Source organism: Athene noctua, chromosome 27 (genome assembly GCF_965140245.1).
Source record: "Athene noctua chromosome 27, bAthNoc1.hap1.1, whole genome shotgun sequence".
Classification (NCBI taxonomy): domain Eukaryota; kingdom Metazoa; phylum Chordata; class Aves; order Strigiformes; family Strigidae; genus Athene; species Athene noctua.
In genome coordinates this window covers 8,082,883-8,095,998 of record NC_134063.1, presented here as the reverse complement: position 1 = coordinate 8,095,998, position 13,116 = coordinate 8,082,883, and the positions used below count along the sequence as shown (strand labels likewise).

The following is a 13,116-nucleotide window of genomic DNA, read 5'->3' as shown; positions in this document are numbered from 1 at the left end:
TCTTTTGTTGATTTAACAGCTAGTTGTTACTTTCAGCATCTTCTGGACCTACTTACATTTTGGCAGGGAACTAAGTGCACTGCAACCTTTGCTCCTTCTCCTCTTCAGAGGAGCTATCCATCTCCTGTAGAAGAAGAGATGGAGAGCCAGAGAATATCCTTGCTTTCTGGGAACATCCCTTCCTGTCTCCCATTTTGTATTGCTTCTTATCAGCAAACAAGGTTTCTAGTTTAAAAAAAAAAAAAAAAAAAAAAAAAAATCACATTTCTGGTTTTATATGTGCAAAAATTAGGAGAAAGTCTGGTAGGAAAACACACCTTGAAGTCTCTAGGTATTCAAAAAATAAGAAAATTTTTAAATGTCCATGCAGATTGCAAAGTTATTCAGTGGCCAGCTCTGAGTTTAGGGCACATTCATGTATTTGTTCATACTCAGCTGTGGAATAGCACCGTTCCTTTGCAAAGAACTTACAACACACATAGTTGCAGTCAATGGGCTCTGTTCCTGAGGTACCTCTACCTGATTCTTCAGGGGGGGCACTAGGTCTAGATGAAGTGGGAAATCCTTCAGCTTCATTCTTCCTTCCATGGGGACTGCTGTGATTGGAGATGCCTCCTGTTTCCATTATCTCTCTTGCTCAGTTGTCAAAAAGCTTTACACCCAGAGATGCCAGAATCTTAAAGGTACTTCCAGCCCTTTTAAAGAAGCCAGCAGACAGAATACTTTTCAAGTCAAGACTAACTGAATCCACTTAGTTTTAGCGAACAGCTGGTAAAATGTAAAATCTAAACCCTTGCCTCCAAATAACCTATACTGTGGAGCTGAGAATTCAGATACATGTGTAAATTTAACAGTGCTACTGGTTACTCACTGTGCATCCAAGTGCATATTTGGATCAGTTGCTGGAAAAGTGACAGTTGAACAGTACTGTGATTTTGATGCCTGAGCTCACTGGCAATGCCCACAGACCAAATAGACTGGGCAGGGGATGGGTGTTAAAAGTTTCCTATGACTTGCTAAAGTTCTGTACCACAGACACATAAACTCCCTTCTGTTGCACAGTATCATCAACGAGTATTGCCACTAGTACTGGTTACTCCCAGTTGTGTAACAAGTCACAGAGCACCTGGAAGCTGCTTTCACATCAATAATGTGCTCTGTCTGACAGAGGCACTTCTTCCTCGGCTAGCTTGAAGACAAGTGCTTTGTCTTCAAATGACATCTTTTACCTTGAATTTTTTTTTTTTTTAAATTCTTGTTGTCTTCTTTTGAATTAGATGGCATTCACCTTTAAGATTAATTCAACTTCAGTATAATCTGTTTAGTTAGCAAGCTTGGCAGCTTTAGAATAGGGGCATCAGCGTATGACCATCACTTCATTACAGTTGATCCCTGATCTCTGCTGAAGCCTCTGATCACTGGTAAGAGAGAAAGCAACTACTGCAGTCTGTATGCTAAAACCAACCCAAATACAAATGGAAGTTCCAAAGACTTTTATTGTAGCCCTTCACGGCTGAGCTGCCCTCTAGAGCAACGGACTATGCATCATCCCAAAGACGACATGGGACGGAGGGAATCACAAACCCAGGAGAACACGTTCATTTGACAAGATCCTTCACATAATTCCAGCCTTCCACAGTGTATTCACAGGCCCTGGCGGGAGCTACAGACAAGGCAGACATGACTGTCTGCACTCCTGCAAGGAAAGCAGAGAAGAATTATCGCAAGAGCATCATTCAAGCCAAATTTCCTAATGTTATTCTAGCATTGTAGATCTCTTCAAACACGGAGAGGAAAATCTAGCTCTATCTCAGAAGCTTTCAAACACACTTAGGCCTGAATGACCTTTGGTTCCAGTACAGGTTTGCCTCTGTAGCACCGGTGACACAGAGAAACTCCAAGTTCAGGACCAGTATAAAGGATAGACAATTACAAGACTGAAACAAAGAAATAAGTTCCATTTTATTTCTGGTCTTGCCACAGATTCCAGGGGTGATGTTGGACATGTCACAATATTTGTGAATCATGTTTCCTCACAATTACATGAATACCTTTTGCCGCACCATAAAAACTGTAAATTAACTTACTAGATATTTGTAACATGCTTTGGCCTTCAAACAAGATCTCTAAAATTCTCATAATTATGGGAATATTCATCCCTTCTGAAAAGTCAGAGGCTGAGTTCAAACATACCAGCATCTGAACTATATATAAACTCTTCAATCTTTAATCAGACGTTCACCTTTCTTAAGAGTAAGTCTTCATTTTTTTTTATGCTCTAGTTTACCTGATCACTACCAGTGCTGATGAACTCACTGGGACATAAACTCTATTTATTGTGGGGGCCACAGTCATCCCCAAACACTTCACTGAAGCATTCAATCTTAGATCTAGGATAACGTAGGCATCTTTGTCTTGGGGCACAGGTGGGCAGCAAGCTTTGTAGGTAAAAGAAACACCAGCTCCTCTGGTTAGAAAAGGCAGACAGATTTATGGGCACACATCCTCCTCCTGATTTCACACTTGGAACAAGAAGAAATTAAGTCCAAGTTCCCTCAGTGTGCTAGTGGTAAAGCCTGGAGCAGAATATGCTTCCCTAGTCGCAGTCCTAATGTTCTTTCCACCAGACTGGTGACAGGTATCACCTCCTTCTCCACCATTCAATTTAGGAGGACAGTATTGAAGCAAAACTGGTATAATCTACATTACTCTTGGCCCCTTGCTCCTTTCATAGTTTGGTGAAAAGTTATATTACCTTTATTCCAGGCATCAGAGGGGGAAAAGTCAAATTTTGGAGTGGGTGGGAGCTAAAAAGAGAAAGAGAGACAAAGTATCAGCACTTGAGGGGTTTCACTTGGAGAAGCCTCTTCACCTCTTAGGTGCCAACTCTCTGTAAGTCTCAAAAGGGATCAGACATGAGGCTTAAAGTCTGGACTTTGCTCTTTCCTCCAGTATGGCAAAAGGTAGTACTTATCATTTGGGTGCTCCTGAAGAATCATCTCCGTGTCTGCCTCCTTACAGTTGTCTATTAGTTTAGGATAGTCTCCAATATGAAAAATGCTTTTCAAACTTTCAACCAAGGCTTCTTCTGATGATTTTAAAAACTAAGAATTACCCAGAGAAGAGCCTCTTCGGGCAATTTAAATTCAACTTGAGAAACTGAGAGGGGAATCTTTTCATTCATTTTTTTAAAGTGTGTAGGATCCTTCAAAAGAAGCTTGGGAATACCACTAAATAGTGAAATTATCTCCCAGGACATGCTTGCAATCCCCTCCTTGACCCTGCACAGGCTAGTTAACCCTTATGCTTTGAAATAACATCTGTGAGCAATGTCTCCCCTTAAATTTAAAATTTTATCCTCCTTCCATTTCAATGCTCTTCAAAATATTCTCAGTGTGAAATCCAGTTTCAACAGCAAAACTGCCAGCATCACTGGAACCAGAGTATCACCCCAATGTCTTCTGCTCCTCATTCAGAGATTGCATTTGTTTTGCTGTCCTTACCTCCCAGCCTACATAACTTGTCCACTCTTGGATAGCTGGAGGCAGTGCTGCTTGAGCTTTTTTAAGGGCTTCAGCACCTTGTGTGCCACTGCCCAGCAGCCCCTGATCATATGCCACATACACAGCAACTCCAGCCAGGCCTCCTTTGATGACAAACCTGAAAGAGTCAAAAGCACCAACAGTTCAGTTCACATTATGACTATCAATGTATCTCTCTCGGAAGGTTGTGACCATCAAAGGGAGGGTATCGATAAAGAAATCTGAGGGTCACAAACACTTTACTGTGCAGCAGAAAAAAATACCTAGCTACCCTCCTTGTCTTTCTAGGTCAACTATTGCCAGTCAGCTGCTTGAAACCATACGGATTTATATTTTATCAGTGATAGTCTTCAAGAAAAAATGAGAAAGTGTGAAACGCCTCAGAGTATGTGCCACTTTTTAAATTCTGAGAATCACTGGCATATACCTGTGAGAAAAGAAACTAAAGGATTCTGCAGTGGGTAAGACATCCATGTAAATCATGTGGCTCTTGCTGTCTTGTTAATAAGCAATCTGACTGACAGACACTAGTATCTTGTTAAGCTCATTACAGTCCAGTTAGCACCTGGTCATACCTGTTCCTGCACTGACTAAGCTTTTAAAGTTTCCCAGTAGACTGCATGGTGTGCAAACACTAGTTCTACAGCTGTAGTGGCAACCTTCAAAAAGAAAGACATGAAAAGAATATTTGACCTTTATTTACTCTTTCATTATAGAGAAGAGATCTGGGCAGACTGACTTTTTCAAATTCACAGGTCAGAGAGTTGTTTCCCCTTTAAAAAAACAAACAAAGAGCTATTGCGCGCCTACGAAAAAAAAAAAAAAAAACAACAACCAAATCAAAACTTGGCAGATAGCAGCACTGCAGTAGCAGAACATACGATCTGGCCACCCGTTCAAAGAGGCAAGAAAGAATCAGTATTTAAACCCATCTAGTCACGAGTGTTTTGGGGAAAAGGGATTTATCTGTACTTGCTTCCCAAAGCACCCTTCCACACCTTCTCCCTTCGACTGAGCCGCGTATCCACACCTGACAGCGTTCCCTCCGCAAACAAGCGCCCTTGGGCGGCACGCCCGGTTTACTTTACGTGGTCGTGCTCGCCACGAGTAAACCGCCAGAATCCTGCCAGACAGCTGGAGACGCACGAAGAAGCCGCCGGGTGGGGGCCCAGAGCGGCAGACGCGGTCAAGGGCGCGGCGCGGCAGCCGGCCCGGGGGGCCGGGGGGGCCCCTCCGCGCGCGGGCGCAGCGCAGAGGGCGCGGGCCGGGCGGTGCCCGCGGCGGGCGCGCACTCGGGCCGAGGGCTGCGGGCAGGGCAGCGCGGGCGCGGGGACTCACTTGGCGGCGGGGACGAGCCTGGCGGCCATGACTGCGCGGGGGCGGCGCGCTGGGCCGCGCGGGCCTTCGGGAGCCAGTCACGTGGGCAGGGGCGCGCGGCGGCGAGCGCGGGAAAGAGCGGCCGCGCTGGCGGTTGCCATGGCAGCCGAGCCCCGCCCCTCCCCTCGGCCGCAGCAGCGTTGGGGCCGCCCGGACCTTTCCTCCAAACCCTCCTGCTTCTGCCATGCCTGCTGCCAAGCCGGGTGAATTTTTTCTGTTATGTGGCACTCGCAACAGCAGCTCTTCCCACCCTGGAGAAGAATAAAGGCCCTCTGGGAGCTGTTCCTTCCCTCACAGGTGAGTGTCTTTAACCGGCATAGCGCTGGCCTTGTGGAGGCCGAGGTTCCCGGCACACCACCTCTCTCTGTGTCCTTTAACCACTCAACACATTTTCAAGCTCTGCGTTTCACAGTAGCAAGCAGGATGGTGGCTGGCTGTCCTTGCTTCCTGGAAGACCTTCTCTCTGTTGCACCATTTTGCATTCCCTTGAAACTTTGCTCTTCATTCACCGTGTGCCCAAATCTGATCTGCATGTTTGGCTCCTGTCCCTTACAGCCAGGCCCATCCCTTCTGCATTTCTGACACAGCATTAAGACCGTCCTGCCACTCTAAGGCCTTCTGGCTTTGCCCAGCCTGAGTAGCAGTCTGCTGAGTAGCTGCATCTACTGTAGGGGATGGAAAGCCAGGAGAAAGTCTTCAGTGTGTGTTCAAGGGAGCTGCATCACCATACACAAGTACAGACATCCCTGCCTTGTGATGTAACATGCCTTGCTAGCACAGAAATGTTACGGCCAGATGCCCCAGCATGTGACCCAGTCAATGTGTTTGCATGTGATGGGGAACAGGAAAGCTGCAGGCAGACCATCACACTGGGCTGTTTTAGCCCAGCATGTGACCTGCTTACTGTGTAAGTTACAAGAAAGTTCCTTCCCTTATCCACATAGGTGGTGGCTCTTTTGTTGGGATGGGCTCATGCAAAGTGGTAGAATTTTTAAGTGCTTGTGTGTGACTAGAGATGAGGGAAACTCACCTGCACAGAACATGGGTTGATGCAGGATGGCAAAGCCTCTGTCTTTGCCCATATTCCCTTTCCATGGCAGCATCCTCCTGACAGCAACTTCCCTGATCTTTTGAGTTCTTTCCTTTTCCTCTCCAGGGGAAATAGTCACTCCCTTCACCACTTCCTATTCTGCCACCAAGTTTGCACTGGACGGATTCTTCAGCTCACTGCGCCATGAACTCATCACGCAGAAGAGAAATGTCTCTCTCACACTACGCATCCGGGCTCTGATTAATACTGATATGGTATTACAGAATACCAGGTGTGTATTTGGAGAAGGACATAGGAGTCTGGGTGGGAGTGTGTCTGCAGAAACATGTCTCTTCTTGAAAGCATGCAAAAAATGCACCACAACTGTGTTTAAGATGATGTGCACATATGTTTGGATGGGCAAGAAGACTAATGGGAAGAGTGCATCTGCTTGGGTACATCATGGGGGTTGTACACATCCACCTCCGCATGGTACATGAGTGTGCAGAACCCTGCGGTAGTCAGTCTGCACAGGTAAAACCATACCAAGGATTGTCTGGCTCCGAGTGATCCTCTTGACTGTTTCCTTACAGGACAAAGTGCACAGAACTGCTTCTCCTGTTCCTGAAACTGCACTCACCATCATCCAGGGAGGTGCCACACGGGTGCAGGAGGTTTTCTACCCGTGGTGGCTTCAGCATATGTGTTGCCTCTGGGTTTTGCTCCCCAATGACCGGGACCAAGTTTTACAGAGTTACTATAACTACAGCAGTCCTTAAAGAATGCCCAGTCTCAGTCTCCTCTCCCATCCTACATCTCTTTTAATCACATTTCCCCTGTCCCACTAAGCATCCCATGCAACTATTGTCAAGGAGCAGGGCAGCAGTGGTGGCAAAGTAACCTTAGCTCTTTTCGCAGGACTCATCTTGGTCTCCCTCTCATCCTGCTTCAGCCACAGTTTCGATATTTCTACCCGTCAGTTAAAGATCTTTCCCACTGTTCACTTGGTTTAGCCTTGCACCCATTTCTCCTTCAGCCTCACATGTCTGTACTGCCTCATTTCTTTCAGCTCCAGCTTTAACCTTGGTCTGTACAGGGTGTCCTGAAATGTCAGTACATCTTGCTCCACTGCTTAATTATTTTGTGCATTCTGTGAAACTTCTTGCTTCTTATAAATAGAATTTTAATCTCTATTTTAATTAAACTTTTTTCATGTGTTGATGTTACATGTTGATGCTTCCTCCATGAAGGAAGGCTGGTGACCTGGCTTCTGTGAGCACAGGCGTGTTGCTACATGTTTGCTGACTGCACAGGACCTGTTAAATCAGCTCTTCGTTGCTGTAAATGCCAGGATGGGTTGATGATTCCTGCATTGAACAGGAGAAATAATATAGAAGGAATTCTTCCCTAACACATTATTCCTATGGATATGTGTCACGTAAGTTCTAGCAGCTAAGAAAAAGCAGTCTTTGCTTAAATCCTCCTGGGCTGGGAATGGATAATAGATCCTATGTGGGCTCCTTGGTGTCTGAGAGGATAGTTATTTTGTATGTTGTTCCTGTCTGCAGTGCATGAATCCTGAAGGGCTTTTAAGTAGCATTTTAAGTCTACATTTTGTAGAAATCAGTTAACAGGTTTGGAATTTATTGGAACAGCCAGGTATTGCTTAAAATCCAGGCTTGTCTAGGGAATATAGAACTAAGATGGAGAGTGCAGAGCCTTGCCAACTGCAATCTTTCTTCAGTCATAGCTGGTCTTCTCCAAGGAGAGGAAAAAAATCAGGTTGAGGGGTAGGTACATTCTAGCCGGTGAGAGGCAACTTCTTATGAAAGGGTCACTGCATGCCCCCCCTCCTTCTTTGTTCTGTTGACAGCTAGGTGCTAGACTAAATGCACTCTTTTTCTGAGCTAAATATAAAAGCTTGTGTGCCTGCAAGAGATGTCACTGCAGCTTGAGTTCTTGTTGCTGGGAATGGTGTGTGGCACTTTTAGTCGCAAGCACATTTTATTCACATCACAGAAACGGGCACCGGCTGCCTATTTTCCTTCCTCTATCCTTGCCATTGACTGGTTTTTAACATGACAAAGCTTTCTCTGGAGCTATGTGGAAATAAGAACTCACCACAATTCACAATCTCTGGTATTTGAACTTGTCCCTTCTAATACACACACCTACTTGCTTCTCGTGACAGTTTGCAGTCTACACCTTGGCCCAGTCACTGCAGATTGTGTTGGGGCAGGGACAAGGAGGCATCAAAAATTGAGATAGTCCTAGATTTCATTCTCTGCTCATGGTCTCCTCCAGCACCGTTAAATGGGGATTTCAAAGCAGTAAAGTCCTAGGGAAACTAGTGCTTTTACAGGAGGGGCTGAACTGTGGGCATGGCCCACAGTTGGTTCTGTACCAACCCCAAGCATGTTCCTCAGCTTCAATGCAGAGATCAAGACTGTGCACTTGCTTTCACTTTCCGTGGTTCTGTGCAGAGCACCAGATAGCCTGGGCTCTGGCCCTCAACTGATTTCCTCCAAGGTGCTGTTTTTGTTCTCTCAAGTGAGAGCAGAGTACACAGGAGTTCTTAAGAGAGATGTCCGGTATCTGCACACAAGAGCTGTGACTGGTTTGTGTTTAGCTCTGCCAGAGCTTGTCTGCTAAACTCATTCATTGCCACTGGCCTAATATAACAAACTTGCATTTTGGGGATCATACACTGCAGACTGGAGCAAAAATCCACAGACAGCCTTCTTAGAGACACAGGGACACTGTGTGTTCAGAGTAAGGCAGGGTTGTATTCTGTAGGACGCAGGCTGTCATCCATCCCCCCATGAAATGCTTTTTAACTGACTGCACATGTGATCTGCTGAATGGAAACAGACTTTCCTTGCCCCAGGCCTTTGGTGATTGTCTTCAAGTGTATGCATTATCTAAAAGCATGCGCAACAAACACACGAAGTAATACCCCAGTTACTTAGCAAGTAAAACTTTTATTAAATAAATTTAAGGTTCTTTTTACCAGAGTGAGGAATTTGACACTGACGAAGCTTGTATCGCACCTGTAACATTGTACAGTCACATCAGTAACTGTGATGGAAGAAACTGTAAATGCTTATTTTAAACCAGCTTGACCTAGAATTTCCAAAGTCCTTTTTTTCCCATTTTGCATTTGTTGGGGTTTTTTTTTTATTTTTTGTTTTGTTCAAAATTAGATTAAGTTTAAACTTCATGAAATTACTTGTAGCAGAAATAAAGTACATTATACAAATCACGTACATAATAGATGTTAAGTATAAAAATGGTATTTACAGTAAGTAAACATGGACTATAGAAACACACTGACTCACACAGCTTCATCCATCGCTCAAACTCTCAGCATCAGATACAGAGGGATGGTTGAGGAGATGTGAAGGTCCTTAACTGTGCCACAAACATCTGAACAAAGGGAAACTGGAGGAGGATGAGAATTGACTGAGGTTCTCTATAAAGTCCCCATATCTCACTTCAGTATCAACTGCATCAACCTTTCTCCACCAACCCTCTGTTCATGTTTGGACGTGCACATGCACGTGCGCACACACACACACACACACAAAGGGGAATGTTCTTGGTACCTTATCAAACTCTGGAATATTGAAACTAATCATTCAGAAGGTTTGTGGGGTTAGTTCATTACGTTTTTCTTTCCTTATTTTGGTAGAAACTTAAAGAGACTGTTTCAAGGGCTATGCCTTGTCAGTATGACACACACACACACCCCCGGCCTCAGGGGATCTTTGTTAAATCAAGCTCTGAACTATGTTCTGTGCTTAAGTGTATGTGTATATAGCTGTATCTATATATGCTGCATAATGTATAATCTGTCCTTTGGAGGGGGTGGTAGGGAAAAAACAGAATGGCAACCCTCTTTCATCATACTATCCTTGTGTCTGCTTCGAAAAGCTTTGCAGAGGGTGTGAGAGGTGAGTCATCTCTAAATTCTGATGGAGAAGATGTCCCATTTCATCTGGGAATCGGAACTGTCCGCTAACCAGCGTTAGGTTACTTCCAACATGGGGAGGCAGCGTGTAGCCCCTGGGAGGCTTCTGCCACTCTGTTCTGGAGATTGCATCTGCTCACATTCTCTCATCTTCTCTTGCCTTGATCAAGAAAATGCTCTGTTACCATGGAGAGCTATGAAATACGGATCTGTGCCACGTGTGGGGAGGCAGTACAGTTCCTGTAGGTAAAGGGACTCGTTTCCTGTGCTTTCAGCCTAATCGAGGAGTTGCTAAGGATAGGCTTTGGCACCAAATTCCAGGAGCTTTGTCTGCAGAAGCCCCTGGAAAGGTAAGACTGAGAGCTCTTGAGATCCTTAACCAGGCTGGTGCTAAGGTCGGTGGATGAGTGACTCGAGCAGAGCAGCTGGCTGTGCCCTAATCCTGGAGGTATGTAGTTCTCTTTTTCCTTGCTTCTTGCTAATGTTGAACAGAGAGATGTGCTCGCTCTCTCTCTTGCTCTCTGTCCATCCAAGCATCCTCTCAAAATGTTCAGGCCTATCTGCAGTGCTTGCTGAGAAAACACTGTTGCAAAGGTAAACACTTAACTTCCAATCCCTCTTGCAAGGAGTCAGTCTCTGAATGGAAAAGTTTGGTCCTGTGAGCCACTTTAAAAAAAAATAGAGACTGTATATATATATATTTATATTTAACTATGAAAGGGCCAGGAGACAGGGTGGGAGGAAGGGAGGGACAGAGCTGTTTCCATACATCACTGCAGTAACCTAGAGACACACCAGTGGGTTTTCTTGGTCCATGTACTCCAGGCATACCCCAAGAGGAAGAGCTTCAGGTCCCCAGGTGCTGCTGGTTTTCTGGTCCCTTTGCTATGCACCACATTAGCAGCAAATATGTGAGTCCGTTGTGGCAAGAATCTTCCTGCTGGGCAGATATTGAGCCTTCTCTTTAATTGCATGTTTTGGGTGGGAGGGCAGGAGGATGGGGTGGGTAGGTGGGGAGCAGAGGAAGGAAAGGGGTGGTGTCAAAAGAGTTGATAAATTTACTGGCCTCTCTGTAAATCAACCTGAAGCAGAAATTCTTCCTCTGGACTTTCCCTTCACCTGAATAGAAACGGAGGAGGGAGGGAATTGGGAGGTTAGGCAGACATCTATGCAAACCTCTGGCTCTGACTTGCTGTTGCTTAACGTGGAGGAAGATGACCCCAATTAGAAGGGACCAAGATCAGCCCTCCCTTGCTCCCAGCCTGTTGGCTGACAGGAACTAGCTCTTTGACAGCCAGTTCTCATGTCAGGCAGCTCTTTCTGTGGCCCTTCACGGTCTCACCTTTTCTCTGCTTTTCTGTAATGCTTGTGAATCATGGGATTGTCTTTTTTTTACCCTGGAAAGCATTCTCTGCAGACAAATTTCCAGGCACATGTAACAACTGAAAACAAAACTACTGGGTTTTAAAACCTTTTTATGAAGATGAATGTTTTTGGGGAGCAGTCAGAAAGACTGAAACCTTGCTTAGCCACAGGCAGGTAATTTGAACGCATCTGCCTGTCAGGGCCCTGAGGGCACTAACGGGTCTTAAAGGCCTTGACCAGCTTTCTGTCCATGGGCCCAGGATTCTCATTACAGCTCAGGCCTGTGCCTTCAGTCCTTGTCTGAGCTATATGGTGGAAGTGCCAGTCTCCACCTGTCCATGGACCTGTCCTGTCCATGGATCTTGTTATGTGGACTCCAACCCTTGATTGTCTTCCCATCTAGATGTTGGATCTGTTTATTATTCTCATTATAGACCTGCTTGGCAATCACTGGACTATGTCTGACCCTGTTTACTTTTACCAGACCTGATCTTGATCTTGACCAGCAGACTGACTCTCTGGCTTGACTTTGGGCCTGCCTCATTGCCACAAGCTTGCCTGATGATCTAGACTCTTGGTTGAACCTGGCTGTCATCTCCAAGCCTGCCCTGGTCAACTTGCTTAGGTGCCGGGGCTGGGCCCTGGCAGGCGAGGCCTCTGCCCTGCTAGCTGTGTTACTGTGGTCAGCTCCTGGCTTCCCACCCCACAGGGAGCAGCCAGACCGTGCTGGCCCCTGACACTGGCCAGCACTGTGTAGGAACTATGCTGTGATGATGCCCGTTTTACCTGTGCTGCAGAAGCGACTCCTGCTTGCTCACTGCTGTCAGTAGGGATGATTAGCATCCTTGGGTCGTTTTAACTGCACCTTCAAACGTTTCATGCCAATCTGGAAGCCATTCATGGCCTGGATAGCAGTCTGTGCACTGGATGGGTTGTCAAAGCTTACAAAACCTGAAGGACAGGACACAGGCATGCATAGTAATGGCACTGTTGGTGCCACGCCCATTGCACAAGTGTCCTCATTATCCATCATGCTTCCCTTGCCCACTGGCGTCAGCACTCACCAAAACACTTGCTCTGGTTGGTGGCACGATCCATGAACACCTTGGAGGAAATGATATTGCCAAAGGGCAGGAACATCTGCATCAACTCATTGTCTCCGAACTCCTGAGGGAGATGGTAGATGAAGAGATTGCAGCCTTCAGGACCTGCAGGCATGGGGGCAATGGGGATGGACCAAACAGAGCCCCCAAAAGGAAGGGGAAGAGAAACGGCCTCAACTCAGAGGACAGCACTGGAGGAGAACCCCAGCACTGCCTCCTTCTGTCCTGACCTCCCTTGCTTGTCTCTCTTATCACTGGTCCACAAAGGGTTCTAAGAGCAGCTGGGAGACAATATGCAGAGCTAGAGTTTCTGGAGAACAGATGCACTTTCACAGTTTGCCCAATTCCCATGTGGGGTGTTGGACACAACTCTGAGTGTCTGGGTGTTGTTTTGCTGAAAGGAAATTAGTTGAGGTGACAGCTCCCTGTTCATAGCTCTCCCAGTCCTAGGAGAGTAGCAGGCACTGCTATGTGAAAGCTGCTGCTCCCACATTCCCTGCCCACAGCTATGCAATGGCTGCCTTCAGCCCAGAAGCCACAGCCTCAACCAGAAACCTGGATTGCCACACATCCAATTTGTGGGCTGACCTGGTCCTGTCCGCTCCTTCACTTGCTCCCTGTGAATCTAAATGAGCACAAGGAGCTGTTCCCTCGATGACACCTGCTGTATGAAGCAGGAGCAGGCAGAGAATGCCTTTGCATCCAAATTCTGTCCAGGCCAGTTTTGAA

At 46.2% G+C, this 13,116-nt stretch overlaps 3 protein-coding genes across 7 annotated transcripts in view; 1 reads left to right on the top strand and 2 right to left on the bottom strand.

Moving 5' to 3' along the window:
• Positions 1-1,478: 1,478 nt before the first annotated feature.
• On the bottom strand, positions 1,479-4,944 carry MICOS13 (mitochondrial contact site and cristae organizing system subunit 13). The gene is made up of 4 exons (XM_074928033.1): positions 4,881-4,944; positions 3,504-3,660; positions 2,756-2,807; positions 1,479-1,696 (listed from the first exon to the last, which is right to left on the bottom strand). Exons 1-4 carry the CDS (start codon positions 4,907-4,909, stop codon positions 1,599-1,601), a joined length of 336 nt encoding a protein of 111 aa, XP_074784134.1. The 5' UTR covers positions 4,910-4,944; the 3' UTR covers positions 1,479-1,598.
• On the top strand, positions 4,908-7,082 carry LOC141970837 (hydroxysteroid 11-beta-dehydrogenase 1-like protein). Its single transcript, XM_074927718.1, has 4 exons — positions 4,908-4,913; positions 4,970-5,216; positions 6,076-6,245; positions 6,543-7,082. The coding sequence occupies exons 1-4, from the start codon at positions 4,908-4,910 to the stop codon at positions 6,726-6,728; spliced, it is 609 nt and encodes a 202-aa protein (XP_074783819.1). The 3' UTR covers positions 6,729-7,082.
• A 2,790-nt stretch (positions 7,083-9,872) lies between these two features.
• CELF5 (CUGBP Elav-like family member 5) overlaps positions 9,873-13,116 on the bottom strand; it is a 40,009-nt gene continuing 36,765 nt past the window's right edge. For 2 of the 5 annotated variants that reach the window (XM_074928157.1, XM_074928159.1), the window contains exons 11-13: positions 12,349-12,492; positions 12,071-12,235; positions 9,873-11,038 (exon numbers count right to left, since the gene is read on the bottom strand). In XM_074928157.1, the coding sequence (XP_074784258.1) occupies positions 12,108-12,235; positions 12,349-12,492 (272 nt within the window). In that variant the 3' untranslated portion in view covers positions 9,873-11,038; positions 12,071-12,107. Of the gene's footprint in view, positions 11,039-12,070; positions 12,236-12,348; positions 12,493-13,116 lie in introns of those variants that run through there. The other 3 variants (XR_012635250.1, XM_074928158.1, XR_012635251.1) reach the window with 3 other exon arrangements.